The sequence below is a fragment of the Hermetia illucens genome, chromosome 2 (genome assembly GCF_905115235.1).
Source record: "Hermetia illucens chromosome 2, iHerIll2.2.curated.20191125, whole genome shotgun sequence".
In the NCBI taxonomy this organism is placed as follows: Eukaryota; Metazoa; Arthropoda; class Insecta; order Diptera; family Stratiomyidae; genus Hermetia; species Hermetia illucens.
In genome coordinates this window covers 124,135,084-124,160,120 of record NC_051850.1, presented here as the reverse complement: position 1 = coordinate 124,160,120, position 25,037 = coordinate 124,135,084, and the positions used below count along the sequence as shown (strand labels likewise).

Here is a 25,037-nt window from a genome sequence, read left to right as displayed (position 1 = left end):
GTATAGAGCATAATATTACCAAATTTGGTGAAAATCGCACTATTACTAACAAAGTTATACTAGGTCAAAGCTGTCGCTCCTCTGCAAATTCAAGACTATGAATGTCAATATCACTTGAAAGTGGCTATTTTCACATAATATATGCATATTTTACGTGCTACATGCTAATGGGACAAATGCATACTCAAATCTCTTTATAAAAGAAATACACAAAACCTTTCATACCTGAAGCGTCTAGCTTCCGGTTTCCCGACTTGTTTTTACTATTAACAGAGAAATAAGAAAAGCTCTTAACAAAAAATCTTCTTTCATTACTAAAACCCAGTCCGCATATTTTTAAAGTGATCAATAGGCCAACACAGAGAAAAAAAATCTCTAAATACCCAAACTAAATTTATAAATTTTAATAATAATCAATATCATTCTGATGAAGACAGAACACTTTAGCCATCAGGGCGAGATCTCCCAACCACAGAGCCTGGGAACACGAGGTAGTAAGAACACTACAAGAAAAATCAAGGATCTCTTCTTTGTATTTTCTAAGATGGAATACCGGCCGACAACGTAAATACAGGTTCTTTTGCCTCCTTTTTCACTACAAAAGTGTAGTTGAAGCTGTGATTTTAGTGCTAAACAGGAAAAAGTATTTTTATCCTTATCAGAAAGTGCGCCTCGGTGATCAGGAAACGTCTCACGATTATCTTTAATAATTTTATCAATAATGAAGTCTTTCCGAGGAAGTGGAAATCGTGTTCCCATTCCCAAGAAGAGATGCGGGGAACATGAGGCCTTTATCTTTATTATCCGATGTGGGAAAAAATTCTCGAGAAAACCATTATGCCAGCACTGAACCAGCACTACTCCAAACACATTCTATTTAGACAATTCGAATTCAAAAATTTTAGATCAAGACCACATAAGTTTCCATTTCGAGAAAAGGCAATAGACCTTGGCTTGTGCGCACACATCTAAAAAGCTTATGATTCGGTTTGGAAAGAAGGCCTTCTATATTAGCTGATTAAGACAGACTGTCTTGCTCCTGCCCTCAAAGTGCGTTTCAGTTTTGTCCAGCATAGAATGTTCTTTGTTCGGTTCGGGGAACAAATGTCCTCGAGTTTTCTAGTGTTAGCGGGTTTACCTCAATGCTCAATTGTAGGATCAAAACGGTTTAATATATTTCTGCATGACATACTACTTGGGAATCACACTTCAAGTATCATATCAAACATTGATAAACAAAAAGGTCGTCGTTTTTTTTGAGAAGTGGGCACTTATTATTAATCGGAACTCATTTCCGAAAAACAATCCCAGAAAGTAAATCTTCTTCAAACAAAGCTACATGCTAACACCTAAGAATAAGCTGAAATATTTCGGAAAACCTCACATCATAGATGTAAAGCCAAGAATAGTAGTAAACGAAGCTAATATAGCGACCGCCTTACCTCACAAAAAAAGATATGGGACATTTACCGAGAATAAGGAGCAGGAGCTGTCAAGCAGCTAGCCGATACCTCTAATATAGGGTTGATATAACAGTATTGCAGGAGATGCGATGGACAGGGACCAGTTTCCTGGAGAAGAGCCCCTACACCATATATTATAGCGACCATCCAGTAAACCATGTGCTCAAAGTAGGTTTCTTAGTAAGCCAAAAAATGAAACCTGCTATTATTGGCTTTGAGGCAAATTTAGAAATATAAGCCTAATAAAGTTTCACGCCCCTACAGAGGAGACTGCAGAGTCGGAGAAGAATACCTTCTACGAGGCAGTAGAACGAACCCTCGAAGCCTGTCTCAGATATGGTATCAAAATCATACTTGGGGATTTTAACAGCCAAGTAGGGACGGAGCCCGTATTCAGGCGATACGTTGGCAACCATAGCTTACACCAAAATACAAATGATAACGGACTGCGTATTATTCACTTAGCAGTATCACACGAAATGGTTGTTGGAAGTCCTTGGTTTGCGCGGAAAACGGTCCAAAAACAAACGTAGGCTTCTCCAGACGGGTCCACTTTCAACCAAATTGACTACGTGTTGATCGAACGCCGCCACCTCTCAGCCTTGATGATTGCCAGAATATATAGGAGGGCCAATATAGATTCGGATCACTATCTCGTTGGAATGGTGCTCCGAGCCCTCCCCTCTGACAATCAGGTGAGGGTTAACACTGAAGCCATCCATAACACAGCCCTCCGCAACACCTATAAGAGGGAAATGGATGTCGCAATAACCGCAGTCAACAGAGATCCTGGAGATGAAGCATCAATAAATCATCTTCACAATCACCTGAAGAACGTCATCATAAACACGATCACAAACATACTTGGCCCCAGCCGTAAAAAGAGTCGAAACGGGTGGTTTGACAATGAATGTAAGCTAGCAATGGAACGAAAGAAGACGGAACGGAAGAAGAGTAATGTTGCATTCTCAAAGAACGCGGGCACGCGGAGAGACTTATCACGAACTCCGGCGAGATGAGCAATGATTTCACAGACGGAAAAAGGAAGCCTGGGAGAACCAACAGGTCTATGAACTCGAAAAGCTCAGGGAGCAATCGCACCAGCCGAGGACTTTTTACCAACAAGTCAGCAGAATGAAGCCTTATACACCTCGATGCTTATCCTGCCGAGACAAAAAGCGAAATCTGATTTCCGACAGAATGGATATATTGGAGCGATGAGTTAAGTACTTTGATGAATTGTTGAAATATCGGCGAGTTGGAGGTCCCGCCAACTGAAGACGACGGACAAATACTGTCACCAAAAAGTGTAGAAGAAACAGTCCGCCTAATTCATCGGCTTAAAAAGCATAAGTCGCCAAGAACCGATGGAATTACAGCCAATTTGGTTAAATACGCAGGCGACCAATTACACCAAGTGGTTCATCAACTTGTGCTCAAGGTGTGGAACAACGAATGAATTGAATTGATTTTGACAATAAAAAACAACCCAGGGAAAAAACACTTCCAATGCTGCGAGGTGCATTAAATGTTTTAATATTCAAGATTTGAAGGGTTATTCTATTCGCTAAATTGCAATACAAATTAACCTCTAAACGATTTCCTGAATAATTCGAAAGATTATGAAAAAAATAACCATTTTGGTAGTCTACTGAAAATCGGTGAAGGGCGGAAAGACAAATAAAAAGCCTTAGTTAAAAAAAAAAATTAGCTAATAAAAAAATCGTCAGTGCTTAGCTTTATCTGCGATAATAAGACGTCTCCAACACATTTCGAGCAAAGAGGAACACATTAAATATAATGCTTTTACTTTGTCGAAAATTGGCCAAATTAAGCCTCGTCTACAAATACGAATTTTTTGCTTTCCGAGTGGCGATCCGTCGTTTTTAGAGATTAAAACAAGTTCAATTTGGATGGTTCTGATGGTCTATCGGGTTTAGACAGGACATTGTAACAAGACAGGCCCACAGCGATTTATGTTTCGAACCAAACTACAATTTTTATTGTCGTTTAAAAATAGCAGAATATTGGAATGGTTCTATGGGTGAATTTATTTAACCACATTTATTCTTCCCGTTTGACCAGTGTGATTTGATGTTGTTGGTTGGTTGGTTTTCGGTGCTGATGTTGCCACCATATATTTTGTTTTGCCTTCATTGATGTGCAGCCCAAGATCTCGCGCCGCCTGCTCGATCTGGATGAAGGCAGTTTGTACGCCTCCGGTCGTTCTTCCCATGATGTCGATATCGTCAGCATAGGCCAGTAGTTGGGTGAACTTAAAGAGGATCGTACCTCTTGCATTTACCTCAGCATCACGAATCACTTTCTCGAGGGCCAGGTTAAAGAGGACGCATGATAGGGCCTCCCCTTGTCGTAGACCGTTGTTGATGTCGAATGGTCTTGAGAGTGATCCTGCTGCTTTCATCTGGCCTCGCACACTGGTCAGGGTCAGCCTAGTTAGTTTTATCAATTTCGTCGGGATACCGAATTCTCTCATGGCCGTGTACAGTTTTACCCTGGTGGCTTTAAAGTCGATGAATAGATGGTGCAACTGTTGTCCATATTCCAAAAGTTTTTCCATTGCTTGCCGCAGAGAGAAAATCTGATCTGTTGCTGATTTGCCTGAAGTGAAGTTGCTTTGGTATGGGCCAATGATGTTCTGGGCTTATGGGGCTATCCGGCCTAGCAAGATAGTGGAGAATATCTTATAGATGGTACTCAGCAACGTGATACCTCTATAATTGCTGCACTGTGTGATATCTCCCTTTTTATGTATGAGACAGATAATGCCTCGTTGCCAATCTTCAGGCATTGATTCGCTGTCCCATACCTTTGGCACAAGTTGTTGAACCACTTGGTGTAACTGGTCGCCTCCATATTTAACCAATTCGGCTGTAATTCCATCGGCTCCTGGCGACTTATGATTTTTAAGCCAATGAATTGCACGGATTGTTTCTCCTATACTGGGTGGTGGCAGTATTTGTCCGTCGTCTTCAGTTGGCGGGACCTCCAACTTGCCGATGTTCTGGTTGTTCAGTAGCTCAGTTCAGTACTCAACCCATCGCTCCAATATGCCCATTCTGTTGGAAATCAGATTTCCCTCTTTGTCTCGGCAGGATGAGCATCGAGGTGTATAAGGCTTCATCCTGCTGACTTGTTGGTAAAATTCGCGCGCCTGGTGCGGTGGCTCCTTGTATTTTTCTAGTTCACAGACTTCTTGGTTCTCCTAGGCTTCCTTTTTCCCTCTGTGAAATCGCTTCTCCGTTCGACGGAGTTCGTGATAAGTTTTTGCGCATGCCCGCGTTCTTTGAGAATGTAACATTACTCGGTATGCAGCATTCTTTCCTTCCATAGATAGCTTACATTCATCGTCTAACCAGCCGCTTCGACTTTTTTTGCGGCTGGGGCCAAGTATTTTTGCGGCCGTATCAATGATAACGTTCTTCAGGTGGTTGTGAAAATTATTTGTTGATGTTTCATCTCCAGGACCTCTGTTGACTGCGGTTATTGCGGCATCCATTTCGCGGAGGTCTGTGTTGTGGATGGCTTCAGTATTCACTCTCACCTGATTGTCGGAGGGGATTGTAGGTGGTGTCGTAATTCGGGCTTCGTCCCTACTTGACGGTTGAAATCTCCAAGTATCATTTTGATATCATACTTGGGACAGGCTTCGAGAGTCCGCTCAACTGCCTCATAGAAGGTATCCTTCTCCGACTCTGCAGTCTCTTCTGTAGGGGCGCGAACGTTTATGAGGCTTATATTTCCAAATTTGCCTCGCAAACGCAGTGTGCATAGCCTTTCGTTTATATTTTCAAAGCCGATAACAGCAGGTTCCATTTTTTTGGCTGTCTAAGAAACCTACTCCGAGTACATGGTTTACTGGATCGCCGCTATAATATATGGTGTAGCGACTGTTCTCCAGGAAACCGGCGCCTGTCCATCGCATCTCTTGCAACGCTGTTACATCAGCCCTATATTGGGACAGCGTATCGGCTAGCTGCTCAGCAGCATTCGGTCTGTACAGGCAGTGCACGTTCCGTGAGAAAATGCACAAATCGTTAATCCGTTGCCGTTGCTGGGTAAAATCCGTCCGAGGCTCTTTTCGTGGCTTCGTAACATCGGTTTTCCGAGTAGGTTTGTCAGTCCTACCCAACTCCCAACCTGGAGTTGGTACAATTTGTCCCGTTTTCAGGCGCGAGAGACTTCATCCTTCTCCGTCTGTAGTTCTTCACAAAGGAAAAACTCCGAGTGATCACCACGTCGAGATAGGGTTTGGTAGTAGAGCTGTTGGTTCAGCAGGCGTTTCCCAGGTTTTATGCCCCATCGTGGGTACCACGTTTCGCACTGGGATCTAAACTACCCTTTGACCGCCTGGCTTATACTTGTTAATCAAAAAAATCATGGTCTCCGTGTAAATAATTTATTGTTGCAAAAACTTTTAAAAAAAATAAGAGAATCATAAAATTACAACATTATATACAAAATTATATGACTGGAGAAACTATAGCACTTCTTCTCCCTCAAGAACTTCCTTCAGCTCCATCAGTTCCATGAGTCCCTTCCCCTTCGTTTCGTTCCGAACCATCTCGTCGATTTGCCTGAAGTGTCCGGGGTCGATCAGAATCACTAAACGCAATGTAGGACCATCCCAATCTTCTGAAACCGTCGACGCAGCCAATTTCAACAAATTCTCCTTCAGTTTGGGACTTTCCTTGCCTTGGAACGTGATACTAAGCTTCATTCGTGCCCGCTCAATTGGCATGCTCTCCTTCAACAGTTTGATGGCCTCGAGTGTCTGTTGTTTTGCGTTTTTGTTCATTTTGACCGAGAAATGTACGTCTTTCAGTGATTTCTCAATAATCGACACTGGATATGGGCGACGTGTCTCCGGATTAATGCAGAGGGAAGCGATATTCGTGGCGACACTGTTGAACGTTGAGTCGATCATGTTGGCGCGCTCCTTCTCGGAGATTTGTAGTTCTCCCTTAGCCAGGATTTCCTTGCATATTTCGGTGTCGTCTGCCTTACCGAACGCTTTCACGAGTTCTTCCTTTTTCGCGGCCTGTCCTTTGGAAACGTTTGTGAAGACGGTGTGCGTCTGAAGGACTTCATCGATATCTTTCTCACTGAAATGGATTAGCGAGTTTGAAATTAAGAGTCAGACACTGCCTACTACTTCATAATTTGGGTAACTTACATTCCATTTCGCCAGGAAATCACCTTGTTTTTGTAGCAAGCTATCTCGAAGCGTTTGCCAGCCTTTTTGAGTCGAACTACGGCAACATTCGTGAGGCGGATTTGGTTTGTTGGTGTGAAGATTTTTGACATCTTGCGAAATTCGATGCACCTTCTTCTCGATGATATACAAAAGTGCGGTTGGTCAACTGTCGTTGAACGGTAAGGTGGAGACTGTGCTAGCGCAACAGACCTTCTGCAGACAACTAGCACAATCACCAGCTGTTTGGGCCAAGTGCCAAGGGACTACCAGAATATGATTCATTTGTCAATAAAGTTGATGTATTTGTCATCCACTTGTTCTAGTGTCGTTTTTTGCGTTCTCAGTCGATTTTTGGTTGATAACATCGTCCTTGGTGTAGTTTCAAATAATCCGGTGTGAAAAATGTTCTCGAGCGGACCAAATTACACGAAATTAAAGACGCATCTGCGTCTCGCTCTAAATCGTCTGAAGCTGCTGGAGAAAAAGAAAAGCGAATTGACGCAAAAAGCACGAAAGGAAATTGCTGACTATTTAACGACAAATAAAGTCGAGAGAGCGAGGATTCGTGTGGAGCACATAATCAGGTATGACTACCTTATTCCTTGAAAGAATCACGAATGTAATGCTGGGCGTTTCCGTTTGCCTTGATACAGGGAAGACTATTTGGTGGAAGCAATGGAAATTGTCGAAATGTATTGCGACCTTTTGTTGGCTCGATTCGGCCTTGTAACGCAGATGACGGAGTTGGACGATGGCATCGCCGAGGCAGTCTTCAGCCTGGTTTGGGTGGCTCCACGAATGCAGACGGACATCCAGGAGCTGAAGGTGATTTCGGACATTTTCATTTCAAAGTACGGCAAGGAGTTTGGGGAGCAGGCGAGGAATGCCACTGGTGACCATAAGGTATCCGAGAAGCTAATGCACAAGTTGGCGATCCAGGCGCCTCCCAAGTTGCTGGTGGAAAAGTATATAGTGGAAATTGCCAAGAACTACAATATCGAATACGAGCCAGACCCGCAGGTCATGAAAGACGATCAGAAACCAATTGGTAAGTGTTTGTGTTTTTTCAAGCTTTCCGCATAGTTTATTAAGATAAGTTCATCGAATGTAAAGTCGGAGGGCAACAGAAAATCATTTATTCATGACAGAAGGCATTTCCCGAATTGTATGAAAAAGATTGAGATGATATTCTTTGTAGTCTGTGAATTTGACCGAATTTCAAGAAATATTTTATTCGCTCGTTTAATACCTTGTGAGTTGGGGCTTAAGAATGCACGCACTTCCCTACTTGCCGTAAGAAGGCAAAATAAGGCCTCACGGCTTCGGCCTTTGGTTATTGAAAACGGACTATAAATGGTTTCTGGGATGTATGCACGCTCTTCGATACCAGTGGCGAGTGCTCTCAGAATTCTCGCTTTCTCAAACTCCAGCAAAAATTCTAACGAGTGTAATGATGCGCTGTTTCCAGCGAATGATTATTTGAAATGGTAAAAAACTTGTTTTTTTTTCGCGTTATCACGATCTCGGCAGATGCCGGATTTTACCTAATACTAGCACTAAGTGCCAAGCATTTAGGTTCGGACGATCCTACCTACTTAAAAACTAAAGGGGCACCGGTGGTAGGTTAATGGGAGAATCCGTGGAGAACTCCCTCCGACACATCGAGGACGTATGTAGAGTGGTGTACTTCTGCATGGTTTGAACCAGACTGAAGAAAGTCCCAGGACATCAAGGGAAGCCGTGAGGGATTTAGGTACAATACCTGTAGCTGACAATATTATGGGAACTACAACCACCCGCTCGAGACGCTAAATTTCTTTGATTTCCTGAGTCAATGTCTCATAGTTCACCTTTTCATCCACGTATTTTCGTTCAATGTTGCTATTATGGGGAATAGCAACATCAATAATATACGCGGGGGTCGCTCCGTCTTGTCAACTAACAGTACGTTAGGCTTGTTATGTGCAGTATGGCGATCAGTGAGAACTTGCCGGTCCCAATACATGCTGTAAGCAGAACTACCAAGTACTGATTGTGGCTCATATCGGTAAACCGGACATGTTCCCGTGATCAACCCATGCTTGTATGCAAGATTTTGATGGATAACTTTATATACAGCATTATGCTTGGTAATGTATTGCACCGGTGCCATAAAAGTACAGCCAGAAATGGGATGACGTCTCTAACGCCGAACCACACATTCTGCACTGGTCGTTCTCCACCCGTTCTTTCATGATGAGCTTTTTATAAGCTCGGGTGGCGACCACGCGTCCTGAATGGCACACATGAACCCCTCCGTTTCAGCAAAGAACTCCCTAGCACACAGCCATCTGTTCGACAAATGCAAATCGACAAATAGCTGCCAAAGACAATTCACGTGTTTATCATGCATTGCCTTCGACTTCCATTCATCGATCCGCTCTTGGTCCGCCTTCACCCCACTCAGAGTATTGAAAGATCAGCAGAAAATGAAAGCAGAGCATCACTCAGATTACAAACTCGAGCATGGGTTCCTTGCAGAATTCCTAGGTACTCTGTCTCGGTCATAGCTTCGATGTGGAGGTCACCAATGTTATGTTCGGCATGCGGCTCGTGATGACCTTTTGGGATGGCTTGGATTTGACAAACTCCATCCGAATATCACGGCTGAACATGTCCACTATTCGCAGTAGACTTCTAAGGGGGTCACCTTGGCATAATCGACATTGCAACTAAAGAGGTTTTTTTGGCCTCTAGTTGCTTGTCCTACAACTACCGAGTCCATAATGAGTTGCTCTTTGCAATCCCTTAACCCAACTCGGCAGCCCTTCTGCTCCTTGGACAGAATCAAGGTGCGCATTGATCCTTCGACTAATAATGGACGTAATGAATTTGCAGAGGGTTGGTAAGCAAGTAATCGGTCTTGTGTCTGCGGGGTCCTGCATCGTATCCTTCTTAGGGATAAGGTAAGTAATCCCCGCAGTGAGGAAGGGTGGAAATTCCTTCGGCCGACTCATGACCTCAGTTATACTGCGTGCCAACCGATTGTGTATGCTGGTAAATTTCTTATACCAGAAATTCTGCACCCGATCCATACCTTGACCCCTCCAGTTCTTGGAGCTGTTTATGGCTCGTCGAACTTCCTCTTCGGTAACATCCGCAAAATTCATGCCAGGCGTATTGGCATGGTGGGTGCCCTCGGCGGTGATCCACTCAGCATGCTTAGCATGTTAGCGGTATGTTGCATTCTGGACACGTCTGGAATGACTTTCGCCATACCGTCGTAACCGTTTCTGCTTCAGTGTGTCCAGAATTTCAGCTATAGGTGTCTCAATGGGGATGGCATAGTTCCGATAAACCCTCTGCACTTTATTTCTCACCCATCTGCTGGCATTGCCAGTGCTGATCTGAATCAGTCTAGCAATGTCCTGCCTTAGTGAGTCCCTCCGACGTTCCAGACGAATTTTCCATGGTGGATCTCTTTGGTCACTCAAACCAATAACACGAAAGCGAATTTTCTGGCCGTGCAATCTGATAGCCGCCACTGCACCACAATACACAAGTGATTGTAGTTGCAACAGCGGCATATCAGCACACAGCCGAGATGCTATCTCATCATTGATTTGAGATAGAATTCCCGGAGTTGCTGGAGATGCATAGAGCCTAGGAATGCCTGGTCTATGCAAAGGATGCATATCTGAGAATTCTGTACACGTTCTTTGGTATTCGTCTGGAATTTCAGCGAAAAACCCAGCTGGACGGTGGAGAAGAGTGCTTCGGCGAGTATTGAGACTGTTGACTGCAGTGCGGCGTGGTATTATTAATGCCGCCGTCTCTGCCCCTATCGACCCTTGGTGACCAGTATCCGCGATAAACTCAAGTCGAACACGCTCCCTGATAATGGCCGGGATTGTGTCGCTGCGAGTAATAAAGCGGTACTAGTCTGCGACTCTCTGCACAGTCACGTGCGCGAATTGCGGGAAACGCTCAAATCTCTGGTGCAACAAGGGGCGGTAAAATGTTGTACCCGCCACCGCCGTTATTTCGTAGTAGGAGCGGATGATGAAGAGGTTCATTTTTTCAGTCCATTTCATCCGCTGCCTACGCGAACCTGCTGAAGTGGTCGACGGAGACCTCCAATATAGTGGAGAAGGATGCTTTTTACGAGCAATTACACGCAGTTCAGAGGAGGCTTTCTTAAAAATGACGATTGTGACCGTGATGGGAGATCTGAATGCCAAGGTAGGCTCTGACAACACCTTGTTCGAGCGTTATAAGATCTGGCTGGCTGCGGACTCGTGGAAGTGAATCGATAACCGGAAGGAGTTGAAGACTATTGACAGCTGCGAGTGATGGAAGGCGTAACGCGCTCAAATTCCAATACAAAGTGAAATTCATGTAGTGTGTGCTATGACAAAAGGGAATTTGCTATTGCGCTGGTCAAGAAAGCGGAATATGCTACAGAAGTGAATAATTTCAGAAGAAGAATTTCAGATCACGAAAGAACATGTGGTCGCTATCACATCTGTCAAGGATATTGAGGAGTGGCTCTTCATCCATGATGACGAGCAGTTGAAGGGGTGGAAGGAACATTTCACTACGTTTCTTAACTATATCTTGTGTGTCCGTCCCCTCTGGATTAGTCAATGCACTCGAACGGACTAAGGCTGCTGGAGTTGATGGTTGCGGGCAGAGTTATTTATCGGTGCGCTTTCAGTGCTGCTTCCACTCGTACGAAAATCCTGGAAATTCGAGACCTTTCTCAGAATGGAACAAGGATGATCGTTAAGATTCGAAAGACAGGCACCCGTTCGGATAACACCTAAATAATTCTGGAACGCATCAAATAACAACTTGAAAGCTGGATTCACAGAGAGCAGGCTGGGTTCCGCTCACCATCCTCCTGCATTGATCACATCAATACCCTATGCTGACGACATCTGTTTTCTCTTTCTCCAGATCAGGGATCTTGGCCAAATAGTTATGGATTCTCCAAGAGAGTCAAGTAGAATTAGACTGAAGGTCACAGACAAAATCAAGGTTCTCAGTCTGATGGGTCATCGCACCCTCCCTATTCGCGTCATCTGCAGAGCATCGAAGACGTTGATCAATTTGTATATCTACATTTGCTAACAAAAAAATGCGAGTGTGAAAGAAAATCTAAGTTCAAAGGGAGTTTTTCGGGTTTATCTTGAGAATAAAATTGTGCTTCATGTGATTGCAAGTGAAGTTCTTATTATTTACACCAGCGGAAGTTCTAAAACGATCTTTTTTAATGAAAGTAGATAAATGATGGTACCTATAAATGTCAAATTAGAAGAAATTAATTTTCGCTTTTGTTATATTTTCGGTCTTTAGTATTTTGTATGATCACCTTACAAAGGCGATCTCTGCAACTCGTGCGAACATCGATGGGTTTAAATTTTCAGTAAAATCGTTCGGAATTTCATTAAACCATGTCGTTTTGGAAAGAACGACCCGAGACGTATAAACTGCCTTCATCCAGATCGAGCAGGCGGCGCGAGATCTTTGGCTGCACATCAATGAAGGTAAGACAAAATATATGGTGGCAATGTCAGCACCAAAAACCAACCAACCAACGAGATCAAACCGCGCTGGTCAAACGGGAAGAATAAAGATAGGAGACTGAAACTTTGAGACCGTTGATAATTTCTCCTATCTAGGGTCGAAAATCACAATCCGCGCACTGTTGTTGTCAGCCAATCGAGCCTATTTCAGCTTACAAAACCTGCCGCCCGAAGCGTCTCACTACAGGGTCAAAGCTCTTACTGTAGAAGACAATGATCTTGCTAGTCCTCATGTATTCCTCGGAGATTTGGGTTCTTAGCAAGAAAAATTGCGCACTCTTGGCCGTGTTCGAGAGAAGAATCCTCCGAAGAATTTTTAGCCCCCTATATGAGGATGGACGATTCCGTAGCCTACATAACCACGAAAGCTATGAGCGATACTATGACCGTCAGGTTATGGATAAAATCTGGCTCAATAGGTTACGGTGGACGGGTCACTTAATCCGTATGGACGAGGATGATCCAGCCCGGAAAGTCTATAAGGGCAATATCTATGATAGAAAAAAAAAGACGAGGCAGACCCTGCCTGAGATAGAGCGAGGGAGTAGGTCGGGACGCCAGACCGCTTTTAGGAATATCGAATTGGTCCTTATTGAGGTAGGCCTAGACCGGATACCTGTTGCGTCGTTGATGATGATGTTATCGTTTCTAAAGTGCAACAAGTATCGATAAGAGACAAAACAAATCTAGAAGCTTTGTCTCTTATCGATACTTGTTGCAGCCGCCGCATGATTAATGTCCATAAGTTCTCTATGGGGGTCAATTCTGGACTGTTCGAAGGTATGCCCAGCACTTCCTTTTAAGATGTTACCTGTGAATAACAACCGTATTGGAGATAAAACAGATAAAACATTTCACACTGGAAAAATGTTGTTTACCTACAGTACGGGTCGAACCGTTCTGAAACATTACTTCATCAAATTGCTTTCCTTGTATTTTTCTGTGTTGGCAGCATCTTAGAAACGCAATGGATTTTATGAATCCCCATGTCATTACTGAGGAAGAATGGGGTAACATTTCTCTCCATTTCTTCAACCCAACAGAGAACACAACTCGCCTGAAATTCGAGCACAGCCTTCGTTAAGATCGACTTTTTGCTAGCAACGAGCTCTGAGCCTTAATTCATTCAGCCGTTGCTAAACCGTTCTCACATCAACTGGCATATTTACCTTTTCCAACAATTCAGTGCTTCATTGAGGAGCAATTGCAAATCTCTCCCACAAGGATGCTCGTTGTAATGATCGTCTGGCCCGGGAAGAAGTAACCTGCTTCTTCCCGCTCCCTTCTTTTCGTCTCAGACTGCCATCTTTTTAAATCCCAAAACCGACATCATTAGGTGAGACTAACTGTTGTTGTTGTGTAGACTTTAATTTCGTTTTAAGGTAGAATCATAAAGGTGTTGAGTCTGAACATTTTTTTGTCAGGCACTGTAGGAAGCCAATTTTCACCGAACTAGATGTTGTCTGACACATTAACAATATTAGATCTGCTTTTACTGCTTTGTTTAGATTCTAGCAATGCAGTTATTTCAACACCAATATCAAGTTGAGACTGTTGTGCGTTATTGTTCTTTCTGTGTTGCTGTGTTGTAGTAGCACACGGAAACTGATCCCTAGTGTCACTTGAAGGCACTAAGCCTTCGTCAACACCTGTCTGTATTATATCATCGGAGTACGCTGGCCTGTTACTATTTAAAAAGAAGAGCCCGGTCGGCGCACGGGCCTATCACCCGAACGCAATGTGATCGGAAGGCGGGAGTGGATCCGTTGTGGATGTTTTACTTTGGCTAAGCTATGATAGACAGCCTTAAAGTAGATGAAAATATGGTGTTCCTGATGGACATATTCCAATAGATTTTCTATCATTTGCCGCAAAAAGAAAATCTGATCTATTGCTGATTTTCTTAGAGTGAAGCCTTTTTTGCATGGGCCGATGATGTTCTGGACGTATGGGGCTATTCAGCGGAGAATATCTTGTAGGTGGTACTCGTCAACGTGTTACCTCTATAATTGTGGCACTGTGTGATATCCCCCCTCGCTGCGTCATAGGCTTGTTGTCTTACTCCTGAACACAAGTTGATGAACCGCTTGGTGTAGTTTTTCGCTTCCATATTTAACCAGTATTCATCGATACCTGGCGACTTATTATTAACTTATTACGATTAATTGCAGGGACTGTTTCTTCTATGCGTGGTTGTAGCAGCAATGTTCGTCGTTTTTAGTTGAAGGGACATCTAACTCGCCGCTGGTTGTTGAGCAGTTTATCAAAATACTCACCCCATCACTCCAATATCTTCATAAATCAGATTTTCCTTTTTCTCGTCAGGATGAGCATCCAGGTGTATTAGGCTTCCTCCTGCTGACTTTTTGGTGAAATTTCAAGCTTGTATCACCGTCATTTAAGTCGTTGAACGTACTGTTGAACGATGCACTATATCAGAGACTTCAGCATCGCAAATTTGTCTTGAGGGAAAATGCTTTAAAATCGTAGTAAACACTGGCAGGCTCTTCATATTAAGAACCTTATGTTGGCTCCACAGGTTTAGCATTTTCCACAAACTGCAAAGCTCTACAAATGTTTGGCTTCAGTCAGGGGACCAAATGTCGTCATCTACATGCTTTCTGAGCAGGCAAGCCTTGATATATGCCAAGAAACCGACCCTCGATCAGATTGATGCAAACGTTTGTAAACCAAGCCAGACAGGTTTGGTAAAAGTGTGGATTCAGCGTTATAACTCTGGAAATATTCCTTGAACTTGAGTCGAATTTGGCTACTTAGGGGGGGTTATGTGGGAAAAGAGTATGCATCTTAGTCTGCATGAATAATCGTGCTTGGGGCTTGGTATATTGCATTCGTATGCAATAATTTCTCTAATTCTAATCTAATGAAATTAAACCATCTTCTTCGATGACGTTACAACCCAAATTGAGCCTTGAGCTCCCGAATGCATCGCCTCCAATTATCTCGATCCGAAAATCGCATCCTCCAGTTAGAAAATCTTAGAATTCATCTGCAATCTGCCTCCACTGAGTCCTCCCAACATTTCCTTGGCTTTCCTTTTGATCGGCTACCATCGGCTCTGCCTTTCAGCACTCGCTTCGGAAATCTTCCCTCGTGCATTCGTTCGTTCGATGTGGCCAGCCCGTTGCAATTTCCAGATTTTGACTAGTGTGGATGCTGGTGGGTCGTCAAATAATTCATACTCATGATTGTATGTGATTCGCCAGACATTGCCTTCTTTTGTGGCTCCGAAAATCTTTGGGAGGACTCTCGAAAATATCGATCTGCTTTTTCGACATTTGCGTCAAGGTCGACATCTCTCATCCATAGCATGGGCCGAATAATATCTTGCAGATTAGTAGTTTACTGCGTCTGTTTACTTTTCTTGTTTTCATCATGGGGAGGACCGGACAATGTTGTTCGTTTCCGTCCTTCGAGAGTAGACGAATAGGTTTGTCCGTTCGAAATTATGGTCGTCCGTTACACTGCTCTGCATACTAGCAGCCGCCTTTCGAGTTTGGGTCATGTATTTCGTTTTGGATTCATTGGCCCTGAGCCCCACTTCACTCGCTGCTGGCTCAATCGGGTAAGAATATCCATGCCGTCTGTGTACACCACCAGTTGCGCGAATTTTACCAGTAACGTACCTCTGGTATCAACTGGGGCCACCTTCCTGACGACGTATTCGAGCACCAAGTTCAAAAAGGTGGGGACGAGACCATCCCATTGCCTAAGTCCTGACACTATGGGAAAGCTTTTTGTCAGTTTATTTTGGATTTTCACCTGGCCCTCCGTTTTAATCATTATTTCTTTCTTTCTCCTTTCTAATCATTATTTCTTTCTCTAGCCGAACTAGTTTCGGTAGGATTTCTAGCCCGATCATTATTCTGTACAAAATACTATGATTTACATTATCGTACGCCTAACAGAAGTCAACAAACAGTTGATGCACATTGATGTCATATTCCCCGGACTTTTCAAGCACCTGCGAGTATCTGGTCCGTTGTCGACCGTAAGGTTCTGAAACCACCTTGGTATTCCCCCATGTTGTTGTCTGTATACCCTCTCAGTTGTCTTTCGATTATATTTGACAGCACCTTGTAGCGCACACGCCTCTTTTGTACTCTGGACAAATAACACTTTCTCTCCAGTCGTCTGGTATTTCTTCGGTTGTCCAGATTCTGCTGATTAGTTTGTAGATTCGGGCTCGGCTGAGATGCCTTTGATTCCGGGAGCTTTATGTGATTTTAATTAAATAAAGCTGTCTTTACTTCGTACAAAGTCGGGGGTGTGGGTACTTGTTCTGTTTTAGATCATCCCGAATGACAAAGGGGTGGAAATGTGTCGTCTTAGGGTTCAAGAGGTTTTAAAAATTTTGAATCGATCTTGCTTTTATTTGAGTGGCGTCACAATTTATGTTGCCATTCTGATCTTTGCAAAGGGTTTAAAACCCATCCTCATCTGTTCCACTGTGCTAGATGCTACTTGCACGTTGTTCTTTTTCAAGCTGTCGTCTAGTGTTAAAATTTTGTTGTTATTGCACTTTGTTGTTCGTCTGTAGATCTTCTTAGTGTATCATTTTATTCCGTGATACTTCTCCTCTTTGGCTCGGGTTCGTCTTTGGATTAGTAGTCGGTAAGCTTCGTTTTCTTGTCAATTACTTCCAGGCAGGCATCATTGGATTATTGGTTATTGAGGAACCAATTCTACATGCCCAAGGGTATTTTTAGCTGCACTCTGGAGACCATCGAAACCAGTATGTTTGAGGCAGCCCTTTTTTCTACGAGGACGTGGTCGATTTGATTGAAGTCTGCCCGTCTGGTCATTTTATGGCCCACGTCATTTTATGTATATTCTTACGGAGGAAGCAAGTGGAGCTTAAAACTAAATTTTTGCTACTAGCGAAGCTGATGGGTTTTTGACAATTATGGTTTATTGCATTATAGAGGGTCTGCCCCCTATTATGTCACTATGAAACAGTTAGTTGCCAGTTTAAGCATTAAAGTCTTCCAAAATAATACTTTCAAGTCATTGGAGGGCAGCCCGTCAAAAATTCGGTCCAGTCGGGTGTAGAATTCGTCCCTAATGACATCATCTTTGTCCTTCATTGGTGCATGGCATGATAATACCACACATTTATATTGAAACGGATTAAGTACATAGATTCCTGCTTTAATCTGTTTGAAATCAGTTACCTGTTGTCTAAATGTGTTATGACAAAGGGGACACCGAATTCTCTGCTTCCTCACTCTACGCTATTGTGTTATGTCCGCAAACATTGTTTCTATAGGTTATTGAAATCTCGTTGGGTAGATTTGATGTTAGTGTTTTTTTTCAATATACAGTTTTGAGAAAAAAAGGGTTTAGAACTCATCGAGTTTTCGAGTGGGTGCTGCAATACTTTGCCTATTTAACACTGTAATTTTTATATCTAGGTCGTTGAATTTATAAAGTCTTGGAATAAATCTTTTTATTAGGCTTCGTTGCTTGTAATAAAATTTTATAAAAATTTCATTTGTTATTTCCAGGGCTCGATGGATTTCTCATTGACTTATCCGATCGTAACAATCTGAGCGGACCCCACCCGCCGCAAGTGGGCTTTATTGGTTATCCTCAACCACCGCCGCTCCCAGTTATGCCTGAACCGCCAAGCAACAAGCCATTCAACTATCCTCCTTTCGGTGGTGGTGGCGGTGGTGGGGCTGGAGCGGTTGCCCCACCTCCATTCCCATATAACATTCCACCAATGCCGCAGAACCAGCCACCACAGCAACCGTATCAACAAAAGCCAGGCGCTCCATCTGAGAGGAAGGATTTAAATATAAACACGAATTTCATAAATGTAAGTTGTGGCCCATTATTTGCATGTTAGTGTTAAAGAACAGTAACCTTAGAAATATTTTTTTTTTTGAAAATTATTAAAATGAAATTTGTAGGAGGAGACGAATGAAATTTCTCCTCCATCTTACCCAAATTCGGATAGTCCGGATGATAACTTACAGGTAGGTTAGATAGTGTTTGTTATGTCATTCTTTTTTTGTGAATATTAATTTGATTTCTTTTTAATACTAATGTTTTACTTCGTCTGAATGTATTTGTTTGCGGATGGATATTTCTTGTAAGTACTTTCCTCTTGACTCGCAAGCATATCGATGCAAGTGTTCTCATCACAAAGCTTGCTTCTCATATATTTTATTTGATTGCTTCTTTGTATCTACCATCATGCTCAGTATTCACTTTTTAGAATTGGTTGGGCAATTTGGAACACCGGACATTTAGAAGATTGACTTGAAAGGTTCCGTCCGCAGCTTCTGAAGGGAATTTCAAATAGACACAGGAAATTTCGCTTAGTGTGGAATTTTCTCCCGAACTATACATTAATGACATACCTCCTCTCGTTCGGTCGATTATGGCTACATCATTTCATCTATTCTTTCCTTATAATGTACACGAATAATTCCGGTTCCTAACAACCAGATTTAAAATTACCGCAAAAATTTACATCTTCACAGCTCCATATTATGTTCGTTGTTTGCATATGTTTGCATATTTTTCCGTAATGTTTTCTTACTTTCTTTTTGTATTTCATTAGTTTTGATTTGATCAATTTTTTAGAATGCACATAATCAGCAGCCAGAATCGCTTCCACCTAGATATTCATCGGTAGTGCATAACGATAACTTGCAGGTGAATCAACATTTTTTGTAGTTGCTACTTTGGCGTGCGTTTGTTATTATTTGATTCAAGGCAAAGTTGAATGAAACCAATATCGAAATAATAACGATCGCATACAATGGCATTTGTGTTTCCGATTTCAATTGCATTTCATGTTTTAGTTGCCTTGGGAAAATTGCTAACAATATATATTTGCGTTGAATTGTTTGCAAATTATTAAAGTCTTTTTTTAATTTTCTAGAAATCATCTAAACCAAAACCACAGCCTCGTTCGAAACTTCCACCAGGTAATCTAGACCAACACCAGGCTTCTGCTCCAGCTGCTGAATTCCCAAATCTACCAAGTGTTCCTAATGATTTACCAGGTAGTGTTGGCGAAAAGAAAGATGATGATGAGATCGACTTTGACGACTTATCACGTCGATTTGAGGAGTTGAAGAAGAGGAAGTAGTGAGCTCAGCGTGCGTGTTATTTCCAAAATCCAGGCGTTGAATAGTCGCGAAAAATATGTGAAATAAGAATCATATAAAATTGTATACAGTCCTGTACTACTACGAATTACATTGTTATTTTGCACGGTCCATAAAGTTATGTATTTTTATAGAAATTGCTAGCGAAACTTGAGTAACGCTTCCTAGGCAAAATTATATAAATTGAGATTATAAATTCAAAACAATAAAGTATCTGTTATTTTAATTACAATCGACGTGCTATTATTATAGGCTTGATAAATATTGATTCGTGAGCTTGGAGTGAAGATGAGTCGTTAGTGACTCTTAAATTGGCGTCATTTTCTTTGTTTCGTCTGTAGTCCTTGCAGAGTTGGTCAAATAATGAAGCCCCCGCCAAAGCTGTCAGGATGGTTAGGGTAGTTTTTAACTTAAGAGAGTTGATATTCACAGAGTTGAAGACGATGGAGCTGATAACTTCACCTTTCTTACATACTTTTTTGTTTGAAGATCCGCACATTGTTAAAAGGTTAATTTCATTGGGTCGGTGCGGAATAAACGTACTGTGTTTTAAGAATGGCGTTGTCCATGACATCGGAAGTGTGTGTATGAAGCGGAGTCTCAAGCGCGGCGGAAGGATTGTTTTAATTGAGGTTCTGTGTGCCGTTGTTGTCGCCGTCTAGGTGGCTCTCGGAGTGCTTCTGCCTCAGCCACTATGGTTAGCTTATTTACAATAGTTTAAATATAAAAGAAGAAAAAGATGTCCAGCGAAGAGGATCGTTGCGAAGCCAATACTTCAAGAACTATGGGAGAAATTTTTTAACAAGCAAGTTATCTCACATGATTCGCTAGTTATCTACACAAGGGCCACTAAGGCCGAAGAATGAGCGACCGATAAAGAAGGAGCTACTCAAAGAAGAACAGCTAGCAAAGGTTATCGACATTTGTAACCAAACCAACAATGGTGTATTATTCTAAGTATTTTTGTTAAGTTAGTTCAGGCGTTTTTGTTGTAACCCTTATATCATTTTTGTTAATAATATCCGTTGCGTTGAGTTTGTGTGTTGTTTTTGAATTCGTTTGCTCCTGACGATTGATTTAACTGTATTGTTGGTTTTGTTCTGCTGCGGCGCTCCACTCAAACCTTTTTGTATAAAGTATGTTGTGTGAAAACAAAGTGGTCGCGGGACCCTAACCGTCGTTTCGGTTGAAGTTCCATTGTTTTGGCGGCAGAACCTGGAAGCGTGGTTTCTCCAGTTGGAGGAATCTGGACTAGCAGTCAGTCGTGCTTCTACGCCCGGCTGAAGGATCAGCTCATCAAGCCTGTCAGTATGTGAGACAGCAAAGCTGAATCACTGACACTTGGTGACTGCGCCTCCTTCGGGAAATGAAGCAGCTGGGTCGGGACAAGATCGGGTCTGAGCTTCTGAAGTCCTTTTGGCTTCAACGACTGCCAGAGGGCACGCACGTCATACTAGCGTGTGCCGACGGCGGTTTACTAGACGTGCCGATCCCTGTATTCGTGCCATTCTTCAAAAATACCGCAACATCACTACCGAGCGTAATCTATCTGAGTCAGTTAAGCATGATGTTCAGCACCACATCAGCACTACTGCCTCCCCAATTTTCTCGAAAGCGCGTCCAATACCACTCCAGAAGCGCGCCTTTGCGTGGAAAAGTTTGAACAGCTACTTAAGCAGTGTATATGTAGCCCTTCCAACAGCAGTTGGTCATCTCCACTCCATCTGGTACCAAAACCCACCGCCGAATGGCGACCTTGTGGAGATTATAGACCCTTGAATGCTTAGACGATTTCAGATTTCGCTCATCTAAGGCTTTGCGCATTATTTAGCAAACTATCGTGTTTTCTCGCATCTTCCACCGAGTCCGAACATTTGTCACATTTCGAGTGCATTTTCCAATATCTCCTTGACAATGACTTAATTCTTAACGTAGGTGAAATTTCTAGGTCATTCCATCATCCCTGGCGGCATATAACCTGACCCAGACAAGGTGCAAGCTATGGCGAGCTTTCCGCTGTTAAAGATGGTCAAATGCCTTCGAAGGTTCTTGGGTATGGTAAACTTCTACCTTCGATTCCTGACCAAAGCCGCTCATCAGCAGTCTGGTCCTAACACCAAAGAATCGTGGCAGGTTGTGTGGTCTCCATGAGTCCTCCAAGCGTTTGAAATAACCAAGCAACAGCTGGTGGATGCTACATTTTTGGCATCTCCTCAACAAGAGACACCCCTAGTCGTGTTCGTTGCTGCCTCAGACATTGTAGTAGACGTTGCTCTTCGTCAGTTGGTGAACTAAAGCTGGCAACGGTTGGGTTTCTTCTTAAAACAATTGAATCACACCTGTGATCGCTGTGTACCCCCAGCATTAGGACCGGCTAGTCTTCAACAAATATTTCTGACTGTTCATGAACAGAGTGAGAGACGAGTGTTGCGGTACTTGCGGGAAGGTATACGAAGTACGGTTAAGATGGAGTCTGTGCGAAAAAGGTTGAAATTTAGAAAAGTGGGTTTACATTCATATTGCAATCTGGTTTTACATAGGAGCATTAGTTGTGGATTGTGTTCGCTTAGAAACAATTCTAACTATTGTCTATGAACCGGACTCATTGATTTTATTGAAGTTCAACTCAATGATCTATTCATGGTTGGATGCCATGAGGTTATGGTAATGTTGAACATGATCATTAATTCCCAGGATTGCTCAGCGACGTGTCGGAGATCCGGGATAACTTGGTTAAGAAGTGCCTCTAGGAGTAAAGCACTTGCTTTACCGGTGCGTGAAACATCGGCGGTCAAAGGGTAGTATAGGTTCCAGGGCGAAACGAAGATGGGTACCCACGATGGAGGATAAAATCTTGGAAACGCTTGCTGAATCAACACCAACAGCTCTACTACCAAACCCTATCTCTACTTCCACGTGGTGATCGCTGGGAGTTCTTTCTTCATGGAAAACTGCAGACGGAGAAGAATGAAGGCGCCTAAAAACGGGACAAACTGTAACAACTAGTCCTCCAGGTTGGGGGTTGGGTAAGGCTGACAACCCTACACGGAAAACCGAAGTTACGAAGCCACAACATGAGACTCGGACTGGACGGATTATACAGGGTGCGGCAGCATAACTTCCTTTTTTAAAATGCGCGCCACTCAGTTAGTTGATGTCATAGCGGAGCGCTAGTGGTCTCGTTCAAGAGGGGATACTGTAAAGTTTTGTCCCGACACGGTTCAGTCGCCATCATGCGTTGGAATAGTGAGGAGCGTGCCTTTGCCGTTGAGGTTTAGTTTTCAAGTGGATGTTCGGTTATTGCAACACAGCGTGCATTTCGGAATCGCTTTAATTTAGCCCCTTTGGCTCCCGTCCCAGACCGCAAATCAATTGTTACATGGGTCACTACATTCAGACAAACTGTAAGTGCGACAAAAGGAAGAACTGGAGTCCCTCGGCCCGTTAGATCACCTGAGAACATTGAAGCAGTGAGAGCGTCAATGTTGCGATCGCCACGGCGTTCTGCGCGCAAACATGATCTTCATTTTCATCCCTATAAGATGGCGATAGTGCAGGAACTTTCAGAACGTGACTTCAATTCTCGGATGAACGCGTGTGAGCTTCTTCTTGATGTCGTTCCCGAGGGTGCTATTGTTTTTTTTAGCGATGAAGCCCATTTTCATTTGTGTGGGTCGGTTAACAAACAAAACATGCACTACTGGGCTGACACCAACCCTCGAGAATTGCATCAAAAGCCTTTGCATTCACCCAAAGTCACAGTGTGGTGTGCAATTTCCTCAGCTGGAATTATTGGTCCCTGCTTTTTTGAGGAAAATGAGGTTACAGTGACAGTGAATTCGGACCGGTATGTAAACATGCTACAGAATTTTTTTTTCCCGCGGCTAGAAAATTTGGATTTGGGGGACACTTGGTTCCAACAAGACGGTGCAACAGCACACACTTCAAGAGTATCGATGGCTGTTTTGAGGGAATGCTTTCCAGAGCGCCTTATCTCAATTATAGGCGATTTGGAATGGCCGGCACGCTCTCCCGATCTGTCCCCTTGTGATTTTTTTCTATGGGGTTTTTTGAAATCTCGTGTTTATGTGAACCGTCCAAGAACCCTACAAGATTTGAAGACCAACATCCAAGAAGAAATTGCCAACATAACACCTGCTATGCTAACAAGAGTCATGACAAACGCCAGAAATCGGTTTACGCAATGTATGGAGAATGGGGGACGTCACCTAACAGATTTGATCTTCAAAACAATGTAAATAAAAACTTTAGACATGTACCTACATTATAAAAAATAAATAAATATTTTCCGATGCATACAATAGTTTTTATTGAGTTTTGAAAAAAGGAAGTTATGCTGCCGCACCCTGTACAACGACGAACCCGGCGACGACAACGGATTAACGATTTGTGCATTTTCTCATGGAACGTGCGCTCCCTGTACAGAGATGAAGCTGATGAGCAGCTAGCCGATACCCTGTCCCAATATAGGGCTGATATAACAGCGTTACAAGAGATGCGATGGACAGGGACCAGTTTCCTGAAGAAGAGCCACCATATATTATAGCGGTCATCCAGTAAACCATGTGCTCGGAGTAGGTTTCTTAGTTAGCCAAAAAATGAAACCTGCTGTTATCGGCTATGTAAATATAAACGAAAGGCTATGCACTCTGCGTTTGATTCCTGATGCGGATGTAAATGCGAGAGGCGCTATCCTCTTCAAGTCCACTCTATTACTGGCTTACGCTGACGATATTGACATCATGGGAAGAACAACCTGATATACAGGTTGTATACAGTCTATCTTCATGCAGGTCGAGCAGGCGGCGCAAAACCAAAAGAACGAGCAACATCGAATCGCACTGGTCAAACGAAAACAATGAAGATAGGAGACTACAACTTTGAGACCGTTGAAAATTTCTCCTATCTAGAGTCGAAAATCACAACCGATAACAGCTATGGCGATGAAATCCGCACACGGTTGTTGGCTGCAAACAGAGCCTATTTCAGCTTACAAAAACTGTTCCACTCGAAACATCTCACCATAGGGTCAAAGCTCTTAATGTAGAAGACAATGATCTTGCCAGTCCTCATGTATTCCTGGGAGACTTGGGTTCTTAGCAAGAAAAATTGCGAACTCTTGGCCGCGTTCGAGGGAAGATTCCTCCCAAGACTTTTGGGCCCCCTATATGAGGATGGACGCTTCCGTAGCCTACATAACGACGACATTTATGAGCGATAGCATGACGGGGTGGGCGGGTCACTTAATCCGAATGGATGAGGATGATGCAGCCCGGAAAGTCTATAAGGGCAATATTTATGGTAGAAAAAAAAGACGAGGCAGACCCTGCCTAAGATGGAGTGATAGCGTAGGTCAGTACACTAGACAGCTTTTAGGGATATCGAATTGGTGGACCTCGGCGCAAAACCGGGATGTCTGGAGTTCCTTATTAAGGCAGGCCTAGACCGGATACCGGCTGTTGCGCCGTTGATGATGCATCAGTGAGAGACAATGATGTGATGGGGCTTCTCCTCGCCATCACGTTGACAATTTAGGGCACTAGTGGTAGTTGGCCAGGACCCTGACTTCTTCCGTATGTATGGGCACACTTAAGCGATAATGGAGGTGGCAGTTCGGTGCCGC

At 43.2% G+C, this 25,037-nt stretch overlaps 2 protein-coding genes across 8 annotated transcripts; one reads left to right on the top strand and one right to left on the bottom strand.

The window, feature by feature from the left end:
* Window positions 1-5,869: 5,869 nt before the first annotated feature.
* LOC119648005 (ribosome maturation protein SBDS) lies at window positions 5,870-6,852 on the bottom strand. Its single transcript, XM_038049397.1, has 2 exons — window positions 6,661-6,852; window positions 5,870-6,589 (listed from the first exon to the last, which is right to left on the bottom strand). Exons 1-2 carry the CDS (start codon window positions 6,789-6,791, stop codon window positions 5,965-5,967), a joined length of 756 nt encoding a protein of 251 aa, XP_037905325.1. The 5' UTR covers window positions 6,792-6,852; the 3' UTR covers window positions 5,870-5,964.
* Window positions 6,853-6,939: 87 nt separating this feature from the next.
* Window positions 6,940-19,625, top strand: LOC119648004 (IST1 homolog). 7 transcript variants are annotated; one of them, XM_038049392.1, is made up of 6 exons: window positions 6,940-7,265; window positions 7,335-7,729; window positions 17,777-18,090; window positions 18,185-18,250; window positions 18,882-18,935; window positions 19,165-19,625. In XM_038049392.1, the coding sequence occupies exons 1-6, from the start codon at window positions 7,084-7,086 to the stop codon at window positions 19,372-19,374; spliced, it is 1,221 nt and encodes a 406-aa protein (XP_037905320.1). In that variant the 5' UTR covers window positions 6,940-7,083; the 3' UTR covers window positions 19,375-19,625. The 7 variants fall into 7 exon arrangements, with proteins under 7 accessions (XP_037905320.1, XP_037905319.1, XP_037905318.1 ...); XM_038049391.1 differs by having other exon boundaries at window positions 6,941-7,265; window positions 18,879-18,935; XM_038049390.1 differs by having other exon boundaries at window positions 6,941-7,265; window positions 18,864-18,935.
* The last annotated feature ends 5,412 nt before the right edge of the window (window positions 19,626-25,037 follow it).